Genomic DNA, 23,351 nt, shown 5'->3' on the forward strand with positions numbered 1-23,351 from the left:
AGGTCGCCACTGATGATGTTACCTAGCCGGGTAACAAAACGTTGGATATCAAATCTACAGCTCAGTGAGCAAACCTACACCCTATAGTGGATTTTGTTGCAAATTCAGTTGAAGGCAAAGGTTTACATCTAGGACCTGTAAGTTAACAAAGTACAACTTTTAATTCCTAAATCATAGCAATCTGGAGCTTGACCCTAAATTCTCGGAAATTGCTCAGTATGAAAGGGATGTTATTACATTAAACCTTTTATTAACTGGTACCAAGGGACCAGTAGTGTGCCTGTTGTTCAAGTATTCTGGTTGATTAAGAAGTCCATGTAATCAATGTAAAAACATATACTAAGTAATAGAAATGTAATGCAGGAATTATAGACATCACTGTTATATTTTATTTATTGCATAAATCACACAAAACATAATGCAACTTTGCCTTAAGTAAAATTTACTGGCAGAGAGCCTTCTCACTCACACCCTCAACTGACTACTCGGACATCGTGAAGATCGTGATAATACAGTAAAATTCTGGTATTTGAGGTGCACAGTTTATTCTAGTTGATTTAGAGTGCCAGTTCTTAAGGTGCCAGCTAAAGCAAAGTTTGCTGTAATATTGTTTCAAATTCTGATTCTCAAAGTCTGCTAAGAGCTGCAGTTTGTTGTAAGTATTTTAAAAATGCAGGTTTAATTCTGGAAACACTCTAGGATTGACTCTGATGGAATTCGGCTGCTGACCCTGTAGAAGGTCATAGAATAATCTGTTTTCAGAAGTGTGAAGGATATAGATTAGCAAGAATGCTTCAGTGTATGTACGTACTCTGCTTGAATTTAATTTCCTCTGATGTTTGTAATGTGCTGTATTAAACTGATATCGAATTCTAACTTGTGATTCCCTTATTTTATCTTGCAATTGTTTTGAACATTAAACCTGGTCTTGACTTTGTTCTGCAGAAATATACAATTTTAAGCAATGTCATCCTAATATTAATATCATGAAACTTGAATGGAAGTTTGATTTAAACAGTCATATAAAAGTCCCTTCTTAGAACTAAGATCATGTATCTGTACTATATTGGGCTTGACATTGTTTTTAAACTTACATAAGAGAAAAAGCTTTTAGTTTTTTTTAAAGTTAATTTGATTCCAAGTTTATACTTGATCTGTGTTTGAATCATTTCAAACTGGCCACTCCAAGCCAGAAACCCTCCTCTGTCCAGTTAGCTAGCCAGTCCTTTCTTAACTATTTCATAAATTTTCAGGTGATTTATGCACAATTCAGAAGTGGCAAGGTTATACTTTTAATTTAAATTCATATTTATATTATTATAGTTGTAAATACAATGCAGAAGCTGGATGCAGTTCAAATAAACCATAATATTTTAAGTTTGATTTGATGTTCAAATTCACATGGGCAAATGTAAGTTTTCAGCTGATGTGATGCCAACTGCAGAGTACCTCTTGAGGTGGGGCAATAAAAGGAAACGTGGAACAAATCTTGCCTGGCAAAATGCATTCAAATGCTCTTTTTAAAATAATTTAATGTATATGCTTATGGTATTTGTATCAGTATCAATAATCATAATCAGAGTTACTTCATACTGTTTTACAGCTCAAAGATTCTCTCTAAACATAAGCTAATTATGAATAAACAGTATATATAATTGTACAGTCGGACGTCTTCCAAAAATAAGTAAATGCAATATGAAAATGCATGCTTGTCATTAATATTTACCATTAAAATACCAATGGAAATGTACTTTAAAGAATGATCATGTTAACATTTTACTTGATCATTATTATGTTTCTCTTGCACCTGACCAGCAAGTTTTCACATTTAATCAGTGTATGTGAGAAGTCGGCATTCTAGGCCATCAGATTTCATGACATTTAACATGATTTTCATGATAAATATAGAAATAATTTTGCACTGTCATATTTATTTTGTTAACTGCTGATATCTTTTTGAATACAAACAAATATCTTCTAATTTCCTAAGTTATAGATGGAGCATAGTTGTGTTGCATTGGAAAATATCATAAGAATAAAAGAATTCACTTTGTAACATTTAAATGTTTTACACATTTTCCAATGTGTTGTTTAATCCCATTCTCTTGCATTCAATTTCATGTTGCAAATGTTTTTAGTCACTTTAGTTCTCAGGTTTAAACAGAAGAAAGCCACTCAACAATTAACAATTGTGCAGTTGGCTCAGGCACTCTTGATTTTTGCTGAAGCAAATGTTGAGTTTTCTTCAAATGTGGCTCCATTACCTCAGTTTAAAAATTGCTAAACTGGAAAGGTGTTTACATTGTTAAACTTATTGGGTAGAAGTTACCTTCAGCTATAATTGCAGAGAATTTTTAAAAAAATTGAAATTAATTTATTTTTTCACAGGTTACTATCTGTAAAAATAACAAATTACTAAACAGCTGGACAGAAACATCAGCATGTAAAGGGTGTGCTTCCGTAAAGCTTTGAAGGTGGCAGGACATGTTGAAAATACTGTTTTGAAAAATAAAAGGGATATGTGATCCTTGGCTAAGGTTGGGAATTCTATGAAGAGTAATTCACTTGTTTATTCCCAAAGGCTGTATGTCATCAACAAGGCACAAGCTAGGAGTGTGATGGAGTATTCTCCACCTGCCTGGATGCAACTCCAACACTTGAAAGCTTGACACCATCTAGGACAAGGCATAGGGAAGAAGGCAAGTTGTGAGAATGACACAGAGTCTGCAGAGGGAGATAGACAGATTTCTTAAGCGGACAGTAACTTGGCAGATGGAATATAATGCAGGGAAATTGGCAGTTATGCATTTTGGCAGCAAGAATAGAGGAGCTGAATGTTATTTAAGCAGAGAAAGACTGCACAAAGGTACAGCACAGAGGGATTTGGACATTCTCATCAATGAATCACAAAAATAGAGCATTCAAATTCAGCAGGTAATGAGGAAGGCAAAGGCATGTTGGCCTTTAATTCGAAAAGAATGGAGAATAAAATTAGTGAGTTTTTGCTAAACCTGTTGGCTCAGACCATAGCTGGAATACTGTGAACAGTTTTGTGGTCATTATCTAAAGAAAGATATACTGGTATTGGAGGTAGTCTAGAAAAGCTTCACTAGGCTGATACCAGGTATGGAGGCACGGTACAGAGGGAAGGTTGAGTAGGTCAGGCCTGTAGTCAACTTTAGAAGAATGAGAGGCTACCTTATTGACAAATACAAGATTTTCAGGAGACTTTAAAGGGTTGATGTGCAAAGGTTGTTTCTCCTTGTGGGAGACTGTGGAACCAGATGTCAGAATCGCAGAATAACAGGTCCCATATTTAAGACAGAGATCAGAAGAAATCTCTTCTCTGAGGGTATAGAATCTGCAGAATTCTTTACTATAAAGGGCTGTTGAGGCTGAATCGTTAATTATATTCAAGGCTGAGGTTGACATTTTTAATAAGCAAGGGATCCAAGGGTTATGGGGAAAAGGGATGAAAGAGAAGTTGAAGATTATCAGATCAGCTATGATCTCATTGAATGGCAGAGTAGACCTGATGGGGTGAATGACCTACTTCTGTTCCTACGTCTTATGGACTAACCCACATGATTGGCCCCATCCACCACCTTCAGCATTCACTTCACAGCAACACACAATGGCAGCAGTGTGTCCAATTCAGAAGATGCATCATCATTTCAAAGTTCCCCTCCAAGTCATAGACCATCCTGATTTGTAATCATGTTTGTTTCTTCATTTGCTGATTTGAAATGTTTAAATCCCTTTCTTTGACAGCACTGTGGATATGCCTTCAACAAACTGTTGTAATTCAAAAATACATTGCTGGCCTAGCTGTAGCAGCAACATCAACATCCCATAAAAGTTTTTTTTTTAAGAACGAGGGATAAAGGTAGGAAAATGATCAAATATTGGCTCTGCCCAGGCTCAAGTATTGTCAGTGTTTCGAGGTAGAACATGTTTGGCACGATGTCAACATCTCAGACATGTGCAAGCAAATTAATTTGAATGGGAATAAATATTTGCCAACTGCAAAATATGCAAATAGTTAATGGTAATCCCAATTCAGAATTAATTTCTGATAAAATATTATTTTTTGAATATTTAATAGTCAAGATAAATAAGTTGAACCAGACTAAAATGTAAGATTTTCTTTGCTAATAAGGGAAGTTTTTGGTTTGGCAGAAAAGCCATTTGATCCGTTTCTGAAGAGCTTTGCTTGCTCTTGGCAGCAAAGCCTCAGTTATGGAACATCTTAATGGATGGAATTTATACTAATAAAACATAACGTCTTCGACTACATTATATATGCCTCTGAGCTGAACAGTAAGAGTTACTGACATCGTTGTAATATTTGGTAAAAGGAGGATTTTGGAGAAAAATCAAAAGTAAAGTGTTGATTTAAAGAGAACTATTACAGGCTAGCAAAAGATTCCTCTTACAGGGTCATAGAGTCATATAACATGGATACACATACCTCAGTCCAACTCATCCATGCCAAACATGTTTTCCAAACTAAACTAGTCCCACATGTCTATATTTGGCCCATATCCCTCTAAACCTTTCCAATTCATGTACCTGTCTAAATATATTTAAAAGTTGTGACTACCTTTCATTCAATATCTTTGGATTTTTTTGTTTTTTAGATAGTCTTCAATTTCTTGATAGCTTTCTAATTTTATTAGTTCATGAGTTTTACCAATCATTTATATAATGACTACACAATTTTGGAAGTTCTTGGTTCAGAAATAAAGATTATTTTGACACATTTTACTTAGACCAGTGTTCACTTAGACAAAAAGTACACAGGAAAGAAGAGGATTATCATCCCATTTCAAAAATTAATGTATTCCCAACTGTTTTAACTTCAATAAACATATGCACAGAATTATATGTATGTATGTGCATAGAACAATGATTTTTTGTAATGTATTTTATGAAGAACTGTTTTCTTGTAAGACAAATTGTTAATATCATAGATGTGATGATGCCACTCCTTTAATAAGGTGTGATGTCCTTGGTTTTTTTTTCAGAAGGTTCATAAATGCAGAGTTGCCAAGAGCTCTGGCTTGGATGGCTTTTGAAGCCAATTTAGAGTCTTAGAGTCATAGAGATGTACAGCATGGAAACAGACCCTTCCGTCCAACTCGTCCATGTCGACCAGATATCCCAACCCAATCTATTACCACCTGCCAAGACCTGGCGCATTTCCCTCCAAACCCTTCCGATTCATATACCCATCCAGATACTTTTTAAATGTTGTAATTGTACTAGCCTCCACCACTTCCTCTGGCAGCTCATTCCATACACGTACTACCCTCTGTTTGAAAAAGTTGCCCCTTACGTCTCTTTTGTATCTTTCCCCTCTCTCCCTAAATCTATGCCCTCTAGTTCTGGACTCCCCCACCCCAGGGAAAAGACTTTGTCTATTTATGCTATCCATGTCCCTCATGGTGGGGGGGGGGGTGCGGCCAGTTCTCCCAGCTCCGTTTTTTCTGGTTTGGTTTGGTTTCAGCAAGCAATTTTCTTTGAGGCTGCTGCTCTAAGAAATAGCTCCATGGAAGAAGGTGTTGCATGCCGAATATCTCTGCCATTTTCTCTCACCTGTGTTTGATTTTACCTTTTTTTGGCCAAGGGATGGTTATGGGAATTGTTGTAGGAATTTAGAACAGCATTATTCAGTTGGGATAACCTGTTGGGTTTTCGGATAGGTTAAGTTATTCCATTTTCTGTTATCTTTTGTTTGTGTTTCATTCGGTAAGCTTGCAAATAAATTCTGTTTTTAAATTAAACAGTTGGGCCAGCTGCATCACCCCTGGAATATCCACTCACACCTGCTTAAAACAACTCGCAAATTGAGGGTCCAGGCTACTTATTTTGAATTGTTTTGAGGGGCTCTGGCCTGGTCCATAACAGATTGGAGCCCTTTGCAGAATTTATTCTATAGTTTCAATTGGGATTAGGGTTGCTGGACTCAAAGGCAGCAAGTGGTAGGTGTTCATGTCTTTTGTTCTGGTGTTGATTTTGGTTGGTTGAAACAGTGCTTGGGATAGCAATGTCTCTTTCTGTCAGTAAGAATTTTCTGGGGGTGGAAGAAGTGACTTTGGCAAAAGTTGAATGAGTCATTCCTGAAGAAGGGCTTATGCCCGAAATGTTGATTCTCCTGCTCCTTGGATGCAGCCTGACCTGCTGCGCTTTTCCAGCAACACATTTTTCAGCAAGGTTGAAGGTAAGCTTAGTGAGGAAGAGAGTGAGGTTGACCGAACCCATGGTAGCCAAAGGCCTGGTGAGAAACTTTAAATATATTTAAGCTTTGCCTAAATTTGATGAGAAGGATGTGGAAGTCTTTTTCATCTCATTTGAAAAGGTGGCAAAACAAATGCGATGGCCAGTGACCATGTTTTGATCCAAACAAAACCTGTAGGTAGAGCCAATGAGGTAATTGCTTCACTATGGGACATATTAGGAGGTGAGGAAAGCCTCTTAAGTGAATATGAGCTTATTTCAGGAATCTAAGGAGTGATTCTGATCAAATCTACATTGAGTTTTAAAGGATCAAACAAAGTAATTTTGATAGGTAGATCAGGGCATTAAAATAGAGCAAATCTATGACGCTCTCTTAGAGAGACCGTTATTTTGGAAGAGTTCTTACTGAATGAGTGAGAAGTCATGTGGAAAAGCAGAGAGTTAAAATGGCAAGATTAGCAGCTAAAATGGTTAATGATTCATTTGGGCAATAAATCAAAGTTTGGGTTCCAAAATCAATTTCAATCCGTGAGGGATAGAAATTGGGAAAAAGAGAAATCCTCGATTGGAAAGCGAAAGGTCGATCTCAGTGAAGATCATAAGGATAACTTAGCATACGGTTAAAAAGGATATCCTTGAAGGGGAATGAGAAGTTAGAAAGCTCTGATGTTAGCAAGTTTTGAGAAGTTTTGTAGCTCAGGTTGAGGTTCTGGATATAAGTTTGCTCGCTGAGCTGGAAGGTTCGGTTTCAGATATTTTGTCACCATACTAGGTAACATCATCATTGAGCCTCTGGATGAACTATTGGTGGCATGGCCCGCTTTCTACTTATGTGTTTAGGTTTCCTTGGGTCGGTGATGTCATTTTGTGTGGTGATGACATTTCCTGTTCTTTTTCTCAGGGGGTGGTAAATTGGATCCAAGTCAATGTGTTTGATGGTAAAGTTCTGGTTGGAATGCCGTGTTTCTGGGAATTCTTGTGCGTGTCTCTGTTTGGCTTGTCCTAGGATGGATGTGTTGTCCCAGTCGACAAATCTACTGCGTACCATCCAGAGTCACAGGGAGCAATAAAAAGGTGGCGTCAGACGTTAAAGACCTTGTTGAGGACTTATAATCAAGGCTATCCAGATGCTTCAGATAAAGGAATTCCATTTGCACATATTGCAATCAGAGGTGCATGAAATTAATCAATCAAATTCAGTCCATTTTAATTAATTTTTCAGCATAAAGCGAGAGGACCGCTAAAATTGATTAAGAAGAAATTGGTAAGTCGTAATTCAGAGACCACATATTTGGACAAATTTTAGGGAGCAATTACATAGATTGGGGGAGTTGACTAGACAGCATTTAAAATTTTCACAGCATACAATGAAACATGAAGCAGACAAGAAATCAAAAACTTGCTATTTTGCTGTCGGAGATAAGGTGTTAGTGTTACTTCCAGTGATCGGTGAACCTTTAACAGCAAGGTTTAGTGAACCTTATCAAGTCAAAAGGAATTGAGTGAGGTGTACTATTTGATAAGGACTCCAGACAGAAAGAAATCTCAGAGTGTGTCATGTGAATATGCTCAAAAGGTATTTTGACAGAGAAGGAAAGCCAAAGGAGACTGTATTTATGGTTACAAAACAGAGGTAAGAACCAAGTTCAGCGGATTCTGAATTGGGCATGTTTCAAATTAAATTGGACAATGAGCAAGTTGTCAAAAATTGGGATATATTATTGAGTTACCTTCCAGAGGAAAATCAAAATGACCTGAAAGAGTTGTGATTATTGCATGAGGAGATATGTAGAAATAAATTGGGAAGTACTAACCTAATTATACATAATGTAGATATAGGTGATGCTGTTCCAATTAAGCAACATCCTTCTTGGTAGCACCCTCTAAAGTTGGCACAGGTTCAAAAGGAGATTGAATGCATGCTTCAAGGCGATATAATTGAAGTGAGTTACGGTGACTGTAGCTCACCCATAGTAATGATGCCAAAACCAGATGGTACCCAATAGTTATGTGCGGACTATCGCAAAGTCAACGTAGTTACAAAAACTGATGCATATCCAATTCCGCGTTTGGAAGGCTGTGTTGAAAAGGTGGGACACGCAACTTATATTTCTAAGTTGGATTTGCTCAGAGGATACTGACAGGAACCTTTGTCCAAAAGAGCGAAGACAATTTTGGCTTTCATAATGCCGAATGGACTGTATCAGTTTAAAGTCATGCCATTTGGTTATGAAAAATGCACCAGCTACGTTTCAGAGACTAACCAATAAAGTCATTTTCAGAGAAAATAGAAAGACCTATCAGGTACTTCTCCAGGAAATTGAACATTCATTAGCAGAAATATTCGACAGTTGAGAAGGAGAGTTTGAGCTTGGTGTTGGCATTGCAACATTTCAATGTTTATGTTACCAGTAATGTATCTCAGGCATCCTATACACTGATCATAACCCAATGAATTACAGACTGTTTAGATGAAGCTTGTTGTTATAGCCATTCAATTTGAAAGTTGTGCATGTGGCCGGATGAGAAAATGTGATTGCCGATGCATTGTCGAGACTTGAATGAGAAACTGAGGCATTTGATGGCAGGAGAAAACAGACTGAAACAAAATGTAGTAGTGCATCTTTGCATGATTATCGTGTAGTTTATATTGATGACCTGATGATTTGTAGTCACATATGGAAGGAATATTTGCAACATTTATCAGAATTGTTTGATCGACTTAAGGAGGTAGACTTGGTGATAAAGCTGGCTAAAAGTGAATTTGCCAAAGCCCAAGTCACCTTCCTGGGCCATGTTATTGGACATGGACAAATGGCCGCATGCGATGCAAAGACACAAGCAACTGGGGAGTTTCCCAAACCATTGACAAAAAGAACGGTACTACGATTCCTGGGATTGAGTGGATTTTATCGAAAATTTGTACCAAGTTTTAAGTGTGGCTGCTCCACTCACTTCTTTGCTAAAGAAAGGCAAGAAGTTTCAATGGACAGTGAACTGTCAGAAGGCATTTGACAGGCTGAAAACTGTGTTAACCACTGTCACAGTATTATCCATGCCTAATTACACAAAGCCATTCAAAGTGGCTATCGATGTGAGTAATGTAGGTGTCGGTACTGTGCTGCTACAAGAAATAGAAAGAGCTATCAAGTACTTCTCCAGGAAATTGAACATTCATCAGTAGAAATATTCGACAGTTGAGAAGGAGAATTTGAGCTTGGTGTTGGCATTACAACATTTCAATGTTTTTGTTACCAGTAATGTATCTGAGATTATCATATACACTGATCATAACCCATTTAAGTTTGTGGAGAAATCTAAGGATTTACAGACTGTTTAGATGAAGATTTTTGTTACAGCCATTCAATTTGAAAATTATGCGTGTGACAGGATGAGAAAATGTGATTGCCGATGCATTGTCAAGACTTAAATGAAAAACTGAGGTGCTTGGTGGCAGGAGTAAGACAGACTGAAACAAACTGTAGTGCTTGATTATTGTCAATGTAATGTGTATGGTGTTTTAGTATACTACCAATTTAAATTTCAGGGGTTTGAAATGAAGCCATCTTTGGATATTGATAGTCCTTTCTTTTTAGGGGGGGAGGGGGGAGGTGTGACGATGCTGCTCCTTTCATGTGGTTATGTTGTCCTTGGTTTTTTTTCCAGAAGGATCTGCTCCTTTCATGTGGTTATGTTGTCCTTGGTTTTTTTTTTCCAGAAGGATCTTAAACGCAGTGTTGCTGAGAGGTCTGGCTTGGATGGGTTTTAGGGCCAATTTGATTATAGCTAACTGATACTGCCTCAGGCAAAAGGCTTTCACGTTTTAAAAAAACTTGTACATGAAGGGGGAGTGGCCAGTTCTCCCAGCTCAGTTTTCTTTGGTTTGGTTTGGTTTTAGCAAGCAAAAAGCTGCTGCTCCAAGAAACTACTCTATGGAAGGTGTTGCATGCTGAATCTCTGTGCCATTCCTCTGTCTCCTGTAAAACCCTGTGTTTGATCTTTACCTTCCTTTTTGCTAATAGATGTTTATGGGGATTGTTGTAGGAATTTGGAACAGCATCATTAAGAAGGGATAATCTGTTGGGTTTTCGGATAGATTAGGTTATTCTACATTCTGTTCTCTTTTGTTTGTGTTTCATTCAGTAATCTTGCAAATAAATTCTGTTTTGTTTAAAACTAAGTGGTTGGGCCAACTGCATCACTCCTGGAATATCCACTCTACACTTGTTTAGAACAACCAGCAACGTTAGGGTCCAGGCTGCTTGCTTGAATTGTATTGAAGGGATCTGGCCTGGTCTATAACCTAGATCACAAGTCCGTCTTCAGATTGCTACTTCAAGGTGTACTCTTTAGCTTTGAAAACAATACTTCAATACATTTCAAGATAAATTGTAATGGCTTCTTACATTTAATATTATGAACTGTAATAAACAATCCACGAGATATGATAAACAGTTTAGAAAAGGTCACAGGCATTCTGGTAAGTGTGTTAAGGTAATTAAGGTACAATGAGAAATGGTAGAAGATGTAGTTTAGTGGTCACGATCATTTGAATGGTGGAGGAGGCCCAGCGAAACAAATAGCCTTGACCAGCTCCTATTTTCTATGTATGTTTTGGGCACTACTTTATAATTATAGGTATATTTATCTGAAACAACTTGTGTTGCAAATTTTTAATTATAGTTTAAAAATTAAACATGGTGAAATGTGATCAACTAGCTGTTTACTTGGTAAGTAGATCAAAGCCAGTCATGTATTTTTTTTAACAGACTGATTCATTAGGTATTTAACTGTTGCCACTTGGCCCTGTCTGCAGAGATAATAAGACAAATCTAGTGTGACCTGTGCACTCATTTAATTTTTAAGCGGATGTTGCGTCTGTCTCTTGATGTGAGACACACTGATTTCATGGTTGAATTAAACTACAGAAACAAGTGATTTCATTAAATTTAATTCTATAAGCTTTAGAGTTTTAATATTTCCACAGTTCAATTGATTTAAACTCAAAATTTTCAAAAACTGTTTATTTGTTATGATTTGTAGATCTGAACAAAACTGGATGTTATTTCATTTGTAATCCTCTTTTACTTGCTGAACTTACAAACATGCAAGAGAGTTAGCATCATGGAATACTTTGATGAATAGTTTGACAATTAAACTTTTCTTTTTATCTTGTTATTTTAATAATTTGCCCAGATTTTAGAATTATAATTAATATATTTAAACTTTTGCAGCCTATTAGTACAGGAATTCTTACATTATTGAAAAGTGAAATACTAAACTTATTTTACGAATTGTTATCTTGAAGATCGGCCAAATGCAACACTTGATGCTTTCAATATGTATTTTGTATATTTCATATTTGTAATTGCTAAAATTTTGTGTTTGAACTATTCCCTTGAGGCAACCAATAATCTACTCAAAGCACATTCTAACTGCATGGCTGTGTGATTGTTATCTGCAAGAGGAAAACATTATTTTGGATTTAGAACAGTACAGTACGGGAACAGGCCTTTCGGCCCACCAGATCTGTGCTGACCATGATGCCATTCTGCTATAAATGGTCCATAACTTTCTATTCTCTGTCTGTTCATGTGTCTGTCTAAATGCCTCTTAAGCATTGCTATCATATCTGCTTCTACCGCCTCCTCCTGTCTAGATTCACCCACATGAGGTGTAGGAAGGGTAGACAGGAAGAAACTTTCCCTCTTGACAGAGGGATCAATGATTGGGAGCATAGATTTAAGGTAAAGGGGCAAAGGTTTAGAGGAGATGTGAGGAGAAACTTTATCACCCAGAGGGTGATGAAAATCTGGAACTCACTATCTGTAATGACGGTAAGACAGAAATCCTCATACATTTAAGAATGGGCAAATCTGTAATGATATTAAATTTTCTGGGCACACTCCCAGTCACAGCTAAAAATATTAGACTTCGGGCACAGAAAGATCCAGTCCTTTCAAAATGGTGATGATGGGGAAAAAGCAAAGGGCCATCAAAACTAGAATCAAAACTATTTTAACCTTGAGAGACCAGCTCATGGTCGAGGATGTATTGTTATAGGGAGCTGTCTATTTCTATGTCGTATGACACTGAGGAAACGTCCACCCAGTCAAATCCCCTTTGCTCCCAACTATCTTCTATTAAGTAAAATTTGGTGTATATATTGTTTCCAACACCATTCAGCATGTTAGACAGATAGTGGTGCTAGTCATGTCATTCATAATCATCAATTATAATAACTAGATGCAATAAGCTAATTCTGCAAACTTAAGTTCAAATATCCATTTTAAACCAGCAAATTTCAAGAGAATTTGGGTAGAGTTTTAAGAACTGAAATATTCTAAACCATATGAAAGTGTTTCATATTAAGGCACATCAATTAAAAAGAAAGCTGTTTAAGTCAAATTCTAAATTGATATAGGAATAATTGCCTCCGTAGAAATATTATTAAAACTCCGATCTCGTGGGTACCATTATTGAGGCAAAGACTGCAAAATTATTCAAGATGAATTTTTAAAACTGAGAAAACTTCACTCCTCCAGAAAAATTATTTAGAGACCAAATAGTCTCCCTTTACTAGTATCTATTTTTTGTAATCTCTGTGAACATGTCTTTACTGCAACCTTTATTTTACAGTAAGTACCATAAGTGGTATTTCCAGTTAATATTCAAGTTAAAAGATGATGCCAACCTCCAGATCTATCAATCAGTGTTATGCTGTCATCAGCATAAATGAATTGATAGCTAAAATCAACATGCAGAGGGTTGAAAGGTGTGCATTTGTGAATTTCTTCCAACAAACAGCTTTTAAATATAGGAAATTTAAATAAGAATTGCTTTGTGTTGAAAGTATTCCCTCCAGCAAACATATGCTTCCTGTTAAAACATAAATTTATTTTTTTTCTTGCTATGGATTGGAGAATGAGTGTTATAATAGGAGTTGTTTTTTTTCCATTACATGGTGAAACATGAACAAAGCCGTAAGCAAGATATACCAAATGCAGTTTTATCATTGCTTTTCAATTTCATTGTCTGAGGTGTTGAAAGGGAAAAAGATACCAGGCTGACTTTTCCACGTGTCTGCAGCAGTTTTGAAGGTGATATTTATAAAATCCAATGTGTGGATCTCCTGCCATTTATACACCCATCCTCAACCTGTGTGAAGCTTAATGGAAAGCCACTTCAGGGCCTTTCCCACCCTGTTGTTATCTTACCTGTAACAGCATTTGTTGTGTGAGCTGATATTAAGTGGGATAGAAAACTACCTATGCGGGACTGTTATGCCAGTTGGAGACAGTTCTCCCACAAGATCACACTTTTTCTTCCAAGTTTCATTTAGCCTCTCAAATCCAGCCTTAAACCTTTCAGTGGAAACTCTCAGCCTATCTCTTAGAATCCAACAATGTACCCGCCACTGGTATCAGACTCGCCGGTCTGTAATTGTTAGGCTTTTTCTTACAGCCTTTCTTAAATAAAGGCACAACATTAAACAACCTATAGTCCTCCAGCACCTCACCTTTGGCTGTAGATGTTACAAATATCTCTCCTAAGGGCCCCACAATTTCTTGCCTAACTTTCCACAATGTCTGGGATACACTTGATCAGGTCCTGGAGATTAGCCACCTTTATGAGTTCTTAGAATCGGCCCAACAAGTCCACACTGACCCTCCAAAGAGCATCCCACCCAAACCCATTCCCCAAACTCTGCATTCACCCCTGATCAATGCACCTAACCTACACATCCCTGAACACTATGGGCAATTTAGCATGGCCAATTCACCTAATCTGCATATCTTTGGATTGTGGGAGGAAATTGGAGCACCCGGAGGAAACCCATGCAGACACCGGGAGAATGTGCAAACTCCACACACAAGTCACCCAAAACCAGAATCGAACCTGGGTCCCTTGTGCTGTGAGGTAGCAGTGCTAACCACTGAGCCACCATGCCACCATGTTTTTTTTTTAAGGCCTCCAGTATGTCCTGTTCTGTGATGTGGATTCTTTTCAAGACATCAATATTTATTTCCCCAAGTTCTCTAGCCTCCATTTCTTTCTCCACAGTAAAAACTGACGCAAAATATTCATTTAGTATCTGTCCCATCTCCTGTGCTTCCACACATAGATGACCTTGTTGATCTTTTGCTCTTAATGTACTTCTAGAATCTTTTTGGATTCTCCTTAACCTTATCTACAAAGCAAACTCATATCCTCTTTTTTACCCTCCTCGTTTCCCTCTTAAGAATGCCCCTATACCCTTCTACTCTTCAAAAGATTCACTTGATCGCAGTTGTCTATACCTAATATATGACTCCTTCTTCTTCTTCTTGACTGGAGCCTCAATATCTTTATTCATCTTTTGTTCCCTACTCTAACAGGGACATAATGTCTCTGAACTCTTGTTATCTCACTTTTGAAAGCCTCCCACTTGCCAGTCATCCCTTTGTCTGTAAATAGTCTACTCCAATCAACTTTGAAAGTCCCTGTCTCATACCTTTAAAATTTGCCTTACTCCTATTTAGAACTTTAACTTTTATGCAAGGCTAATCCTTGTCCATTACTGTTTTAAAACAAATAAAGATTATGATCACTGGTTCCAAAGTGCTCCCCCACTAACACTTCAGTAACTTACCTGTCTTATTTCCCAAGAGAAGATCATGTTTTGCTCCTTCTCAAGCACATGCATCTACATATTGATAAAGAAAATTTTCTTGAACTCATTTAACAAATTCCTCACTATCCAAGCCCTTAACATTATGGCAATCTCTGTCTATGTTTGGAAAGTTACAATCCCCTACTATTACAATCCTGTTATTCTTATGTATATCTGTGATGTCTCTACATATTTGCTCTTCAGTTTCCCGCTGACTATAGGGGGCCTATAGTACATTTCTGAGTTCCACCCATATAGCTTTACTGGAATATCTCAGAAATATCCTCTGAAATATAGCAGTGATATTTTCCTTTGTCAAAAATACCACTCCCTCTCCTCTCTTGCCTTCCTTACTTTCCCTCCTTTTTTTTTAATCATTTCTAAATTTAAAACATTGCAATGTCAGTCCTATCTGTCCCTCAGCCATGTTTCAGTAATAGCAATGATGTCCCAGTCCCAAGTTCCCATATTTTATACCTTATGTTTGCTCATACGTGCTGTCTACAAACTTAACTTGTTTTTGTAATTCTTGTGTTTTTTTTTATTATAAGCTCCGTTATCCATTTAACAAAAAACTTCATATCATGACAGAAGTCATCTGCCCTTCAAAGGAGTTTGTTTATTCTGTAAATTGTTTTATTCCAGCACAGAGTTAACACTTCTGGTACTGCCAAAATCTGCTTTGTTTGATCAAGCATTAAGTTCAAAAGGCTACAGTGAGTTCAAATTTCCCTCCTTTTTCAATTATACACCACTGCTTACCCTCACCAGTAAAAATAAGATCTGTTGGAAATGAGAGCATCTTTCCATATCTGGGACCCACCCACCATTTTTAAAATCTGCAGTGTCTTCTGGATTCATTTCAAACCAGTCTAAACTATAGCTGGTGTGGGATCCTCTCAGGATCTACCCTGCTCTGTCCTTTGAGATTTGTATATGTTTAAAAGAGATTGTCTCTCATTCTTCTAATTACGTGATCTCTCTTACAGCAGACAGTACCAAAGGTAGTCTTCTGTTTATTGCAATGGCAGGAACTCATCAAATATGGGTCATTTTTCTAGAAGATGGAAAACTTCATAGTGGAATGTAAGTAATTGTTGACAATTTTTTATAACAATATTCTCCATATATAGAGAAATATTTGATGGACATTTGAGTGTACTTCTGAAGGCTTTCTTAAACTGTATTAATTTACACAATATATATGGCTTCAAAATGGCTCACTGACATAGAGTTATATATTCATCACCTGTATAGTTCTTTATCAGACTGGGATTGCATGCCCCTTTGAGAACATTTTTAATTTGCTGCAAACCAGATAATGATAAAGTGATTGATACTTCAAATCCTCTAAGCGTGTTTTAGATAGTACTGTTTAATTTCAGTTTACTGTATTTTCAATTCATATCCAAGAACAAATAATATATTCATCAATTAAACACCCTGTTCCCTTGCAACATTCTCCAATTGTAGTACTAAAGTGCATCTGTATTTCATAATTGGAAAAGAATGAAAGCCATGTAATTCAGATTGAATTTTTAAGAACCGTGTTATTTACAAAAGTACAAAGAAAATTACAGCACAGGAACAGGCACTTTGGCCCTCCAAGCTTGTGCCAATCCAGATCCTCTATCTAAACCTGTTGCCTATTTGCCAAGGATCTGTATCCCTCTGCTCCCTGCCCATTCATGTAGTTGTCTAGATACATCTTAAATGCCACCTCTGCTGGCAACACATTCCAGGCATCCACCACCCTCTGCGTAAAGAATTTTCCACATATATTTCCTTTAAACTTTTCCATCTCACCTTGAACTTGTGACCCCTAGTAATTGAGTCCCCCACTCTGGGGGGAAAAAAAGCTTCTTGCTATCCACCCTGTCTATACATCTCATCAGGTTCCCCCTCAACCTCTGTCTTTCTAATGAAAATAATCCTAATCTACTCAATCTGTTTTGATAGCTAGCACCCTCCATACCAGGCTACATCCTTGGTGAACCTCCTCTGTACCCTCTCCAAAGCATCAAGATCCTTCTGGTAATGTCGCAACCAGAACTGTATGCAGTATTCCAAATGTGGCCGAACCAAAGTCCTATATAACTGTAACATGACCTGCCAACTCTTGTACTCAATACCCCATCCAATGAAGGAAAGCATGCCATTTGCTTTCTTGACCACTCTATCGACCTGTGTTGCCATCTTCAGGGTGCAATGTCATATTCATCGTCTTCAGTAAGGCATTTGATAAGGCTCTCCATGGTAGGCTGATGGAGAAAGTGAAGTCGCATGGGGTCCAGAGTGTACAAGCTAGATGGATATAAAATTGGCTGGACAACAGGAGACAGAATGTAGTAGTGGAAGGGAGTTTCTCAAAATGGAGAACTGTGACCAGTGAACACTCAGATCTCCTTGTACATTAATGTTCCCCAGAGCTTTTCCATTTACCGCATATTTCAGTCTAGAATTGGATCTTCCAAAATGCATCACCTCGCATTTGCCTGGATTGAACTTTATCTGCCATTTCTCCATCCAACTCGCCAATCTATCTATATATATTACAGTCTCCTTCAGTATCTGCGATTCCACCAATCTTCGTGTCATCGACAAACTTGCTAATCAGATCACCGATACTTTCCTTTAGATTATTTATGTATATCATAAACAAAAGTGGTCGTAGCGCGGATCCCTATGGAACACCACTGGTCACAGTTCTCCATTTTGAGAAACTCCCTTCCACTACTACATTCTGTCTCCTGTTGTCCAGCCAATTTTATATCCATCTAGCTTGTACACTCTGGACCCCATGCGACTTCACTTTCTCCATCAGCCTACCATGGAGAGCCTTATCAAATGCCTTACTGAAGACGATGAATATGACATCTACAACCCTTCCCTTATCAATCAACTTTGTCACTTCCTCAAAGAATTTTGTTAAGTTGATAAGACATGACCTTCCCTGCACCAAACCATGCTACCTATCACTGATAAGTCCATTTTCTTCCAAATGTATATAGATCCTCTCCCTCAGTATCTTCTTCAGCAGTTTCCTTACCAGTGACGTCAGGCTAACCAGTCTATAATTACCTGGATTATCTTTGCTACCCGTATTAGACAAGTGGACAATATTAGTAATTCTCCAGTCCTCCAGGACCCCACCCATGATCAAGGTTGCTCCAAAGATATCTATTAAGGCCCCAGCTATTTCCTCTCTCGCTTCCCTCAGTAACCTGGGATAGATCCCATCCAGACCTGGGGACTTGTTCACCTTTAACTCCTTTTAGAATACCCAACACGTCCTTTCTCCTTATGCCGACTTGACCTAGAGTAATCAAATGTCTATCCCCAACCTCAACATCATGTCCCTCTCCTCGGTGAATACCGATGCAAAATACTCATTAAGAATCCCACCTGTTTTCTCTGACTCCATGCATAACTTTCCTCTTTTGTCCTTGAATGGGCAAACCCTTTCTCTCATTACCCTCTTGCTCCTTATATATGAATAAAAGGCTTTGGGATTTTCCTTAATCCTGTTTGCTAAAGATATTTCATGACCCCTATTAGACCTCTTAATTCCTCGTTTTAAATTGGGCCTGCTTTTGCGCTATTCTTCCGAAGGTTCATCTGTTTTCAGTTGCCTAGCCTAAGTATGCTTGCTTTTACAACTTCACAATTTCACCTGTCATCCATGGGTTCCCTAATCTTGCCATCTCTATCCCCCATTTTCACAGGGACATGTCTGTCTTGCACTTTAATCAACCTCTCTTTAAAGGCCTCCCACATATCAAATGTGGATTTACCCTCAAACAGCTGCTCCCAATCCACATTCCCCAGCCCCTGCTGAATTTTGATATAGTTGGCCTTCCCCCAATTTAGCACTCTTCCTTTAGGACCACAGTCATCTTTGTCCATGAGTATTCTAAAACTTACGGAATTGTGATCACTATTTCCAAAGTAATCCCTTACTGAAACTTCAACCACCTAGCCGGGCTCATTCCCCAACACCTGTATGGCCCCTTCCCGAGTTGGACTATTTACATACTGCTTTATAAAAACCTTCCTGGCTGCTTCTTACAAATTCTGCTCCATCTAAACCTCTAACACTAACTGAATCCCAGTCAATGTTGGGAAAATTAAAATCTCCCTGTTGCTCCTACATCTTTCCATAATCTGTCTTATATATTTGTACCTCCATCTCACACTTGCTTTTGGGAGGCCTGTTGTACAGCCGCAACATTGTTACCACACCATTCCTATTTCTGAGCTTTGCCCATATTGCCTCACTGCTAAGAGTACTTCATAGTGCCGTCCTTCAGCACAACTGTGATATCCTCTCTGACCAGTAATACAACTCCTCCACCCCTTTTACCTCCCTCTGTATCCCGCCTGAAGCATCTATACCCTTCCCTTAACCAAGTCTCAGTAATAGCAATAACATCATACCCCCAAGGTACTAATTCAAGCCCTAAGTTCATCTGCCTTATCTACTACACTTCTCATATTAAAACAAATGCACCTCAGATCACTTACCCTTTACTTTCATCCTCTGATCCCTGCCTCGTCTTCCCCTTAGTCATGCTGACTTCATTATCTAGTTCCTTACAGGCTTTAGTTACTACCTTCTTACTGTCCACTAACATCCTCATTTAGTTCCCATCCCCCTGCTACATTAGTTTAAATCCTTCCCAATACCTTATCGATAAGAAAAGGATTCTGCTCAAAAAAACGTACAGTCTGTCGTCTTGGATCAGTGATCTGTTTGACTAACTGTGAAATTTATATATCATAAGTAAGAATTTGAAAAAAAAGAGGGTGAAATTTTCCCATTTGTAGGTAATGTTTTGTTAAGTGAGATTCACAGTGCCATGGTTTGGATTGATTTTTCTGTTGCAATCTTCCACTTCTCATCTCATTAACTCAGATGTGTTGGGTACCTTTCGTGGGAAAATTGCATAGCTGGAGGGGCGGGGGGGGAGATTCTCACCACTGTTAGGAATTTCTGGTTTTCATACCTCTGGTGCCATTTTCAAATCCCAGCTACACATCAGTTCAGCAGCTGCAAGATAGAAAGGAGCTCTCACACTTTGGTGTTCATCTAACATTCAACATATAGCCCATTAGAAAGGAAAGTTGCTGCCTGCCCGGCCGAAAGGGATCCTGACATGCAGATGGCTGGACTGATAAAGAGGAGTTTCTGGATTAGTGGTGCTGGAAGAGCACAGCAGTTCAGGCAGCATCCAAGGAGCTTCGAAATCGACCTTTCGGCTTTTGCCCGAAACATCGATTTCGAAGCTCCTTGGATGCTGCCTGAACTGCTGTGCTCTTCCAGCACCACTAATCCAGACTCTGGTTTCCAGCATCTGCAGTCATTGTTTTTACCTTGATAAAGAGGAGCACAGTACTTTTTCCTACTGATATATCCGCCCCTTTTGTTTTGCTAAATGCACTCCCACCATCACAAGTAGCCTCTCTATCTCTGTCTGCAATAAAAAGCAATTTAAGCCACAGAGGATGGCAACCTGTAACTTAGCTCTAAAGATTGTTTGCACAATGAAAGTAATGCGGGCCACTGAGATTAGCAGCCTGTAGGTCAGTACTGAAGCTAGTGAATGTGCCTTAAAGTGATGTGAAGTGTGCAAAGGCTGGCCCAGGTTAGCAATAAACTGAAAAAGTACTAACTAAACAAACTAAGTGCACTAAGATGCTTCCCATGCACATGCATGAGATGCATCAATGTCCCTGCACAGAAAACAACCTGAAAGAAGCATGTAAGTCATTGGATGTTTCTGAGCTCCAAAGTGAAGTGTTAATGGTTGAAGTGATGTCTGATATAGACAGGCTGGAGGCTGGAAGAACACAGCAAGCCAGACAGCATCAGGAGGTGGAAAAGTCAACCTTTCTAATGTAACCCTTCTTCAGGACTGGGGTGCACGTAGGGGGAGCTGCAGATAAAGGGTGTGGTGGGGACAGGGTCATGAAGTGAGGATAGGTGAAGACAGGTAGAGGGTACGACTTGGTTAATGGGAGGAATTAATCTTGTTGGTAGGGCAGGGAGGAGTGGTTGAGTTGGGGAGGATCTGGGAAGGGAGGTTATTTGAAATCTGAGAACTCAATGTTGAGTCCTCCAGGCTGTAGGTTGCCCAGGCGGAAGACAAAGGTGTTGGAACATAGAACATAGAACAGTACAGCACAGAACAGGCCCTTCAGCCCACGATGTTGTGCCGACCATTGATCCTCATGTAAGGTAAACCTAATGTATGAACCCTCAAGTTTCTGTGAACATATGCATGGCCAGCAGTCTCTTAAATATCCCCAATGACCTCGCTTCCACAACTGCTGCTGGCAACGCATTCCATGCTCCCACAACTCTCTGCGCAAAGAACCCACTTCTGACATCCCCTCTATACATTCCGACAAACAGCTTAAAACTATGATCCCTCATTTTAACAATTTCTGCCCTGGGAAAAAGTCTCTGGCTATCAACTCTATCTATGCCTCTCATTACCTTGTACACCTCAGTTAGGTTCCCTCTCTTCCTTCTTTTTTCCAATGAAACATGTCCGAGCTCAGTCAACCTCTCTTCGTAAGATAAGCCCTCCATTGCAGGCAGCATCCTGGTAAACCTCCTCTGAACCCTCTCCAAAGCATCCACATCTTTCCTATAATAGGGCGACCAGAACTGTTCCTCCAATTTGCAGTGTGGTTCATTGTGGCAATGGAATAGGCCAAGGATGGTCATATCGGAAAGGGAGTGGTTAGGGGAATTGAAACGGGCGGTGACTGTGGGGTCTGGTCGGCCCCTGTGGGCTCAGCTACGATGCTCAGCCAAACAGCATAATGACGTGGTGAGGCTGGTAGTTTGCAGAGTTGCATGGACAAAGGGTGATGAGGGTGGGTGGCCTTGGAGCATGCAGAGACTTTGTTCTGTTCTCTGAAAGAAAAATTAGAGACACCTGTGATGGGCACTGGGCTAGCTGCAACTGCCCAGTATTTGTTCTTCTTTGCTTGTCGGGAATTTGCACTGGCTAGTATCTTAATGAAGGAGAGGGGAATACTCATGGTGTATTAGTGGGGAGTGTTGGGGCTTGAATGAGATGAAAAAATAATAATAACATACTCAAAATCACTCAGTGGTAAGATTCAGAAATCGCCATTTAAGCCCCAACAGAAAAATCAGGAAAAATGATTCTCAATGTCATCTGTCAGATTTCTCACTCTTTCTGCATTACCTTCCTTGCCATTATTCACACCACACTGGGGAGAGGAAATTCCAGCCAAATGTTTCATTGCTCAATAAATGTTGCCTGAAATAAAATTTGGAATTATTTTGTGACTGACATCATGGATGCATTTGAAAAATAACTACTACTTTGTAGTTACATTAAACCTAGAACATGACCAAAGACCATTCTCATTTAGATCATTTCAGCTATTATAACAGGAATGGGTTAATTGGTGTAGCAGTGTATTTATATCTGCTCAGTGTCAGTAAATGTAAACAAAGCTTCACAAGCATGTCCTAGTGGAAACAATCCATACAATTTAAATCTCTAGGCCATGAGTTGTTGTCGGAACAAATCCAAAGTCATCTACAGTTAACAAGACTTGCCCTTACACATTTAAGTGAATTTTTTACATAGCATATTTTTGAAAGTTGATGATGGCACAGGAAAGGAAGCCAGGCATGTGAAACCGGTGTGAACAGAGCATAACATTGCTATCACTTTAATCAATCAAATTAAAGTATTGTGACATGAATAGTGCAAGGACTTAGAAGTGAGTGAATTCAAAACCAACTCAAGCAAAGAAAGATTGTTTTATGACCAAAAGGAAAAGTTTTATGTTCGTGAAATCTTCAACAATAGTTCATACATGAAGAAATGAAACATACTTGTAATAATTAATTTTCAGTGCTAAAGATCTTAATTGATGTAATTAGCACTAGCCTAAGCAGTGTTTTTTAAACAAAAGGCAACTGGACTGGAATGAATAAGATATAAATTTCAGTGGTAGATTAGGTTCATCAAACATGCAAATACAACTAATTCACAATGATGAAGCAGGTAGCATGATGCAAGTTTCTTGAAGGTAATTGCACACATCTTGGACAACATCTGGTTATCCATGTATAATAATACATCCATCCTCTGCTTGAATTTGTTGTACATTAACACATAAATAGCACTGAGCAGCATCAGTTTCATAACCAATGGCCTAGTGGTATTATCACTGGACTATTAATCAGAAACTCAGGTAATGTCCTGGAGACACAGGTTTGAATCTTGCCATGGCAGCTGGTTAAATTTGAATTCAATAAATATCTGGAGTTAAAGAGTCTAATGATGACCATGAATCCATTGTCGATTGTTAGAAAAACCCATCTGATTCACTAATGTCCTTTAGGGAAGGAAACTGCCATCTTTGCCTGGTGTGGCCTCATGTGACTCCAGACCCATAGCAATGT

The 23,351-nt window shown here is 38.6% G+C and overlaps 1 protein-coding gene across 3 annotated transcripts in view; it reads left to right on the forward strand.

Moving 5' to 3' along the window:
- nhlrc2 (NHL repeat containing 2) overlaps nt 1–23,351 on the forward strand; it is a 91,476-nt gene that overhangs the window by 31,672 nt on the left and 36,453 nt on the right. For 2 of the 3 annotated variants that reach the window (XM_043712794.1, XM_043712793.1), the window contains one exon: nt 15,883–15,979. In XM_043712794.1, the coding sequence (XP_043568729.1) occupies nt 15,883–15,979 (97 nt within the window). The remainder of the gene's footprint in view (nt 1–15,882; nt 15,980–23,351) is intronic. The other variant, XM_043712792.1, reaches the window with a different exon arrangement.

The sequence above is a fragment of the Chiloscyllium plagiosum genome, chromosome 22, assembly GCF_004010195.1.
Source record: "Chiloscyllium plagiosum isolate BGI_BamShark_2017 chromosome 22, ASM401019v2, whole genome shotgun sequence".
Classification (NCBI taxonomy): Eukaryota; Metazoa; Chordata; class Chondrichthyes; order Orectolobiformes; family Hemiscylliidae; genus Chiloscyllium; species Chiloscyllium plagiosum.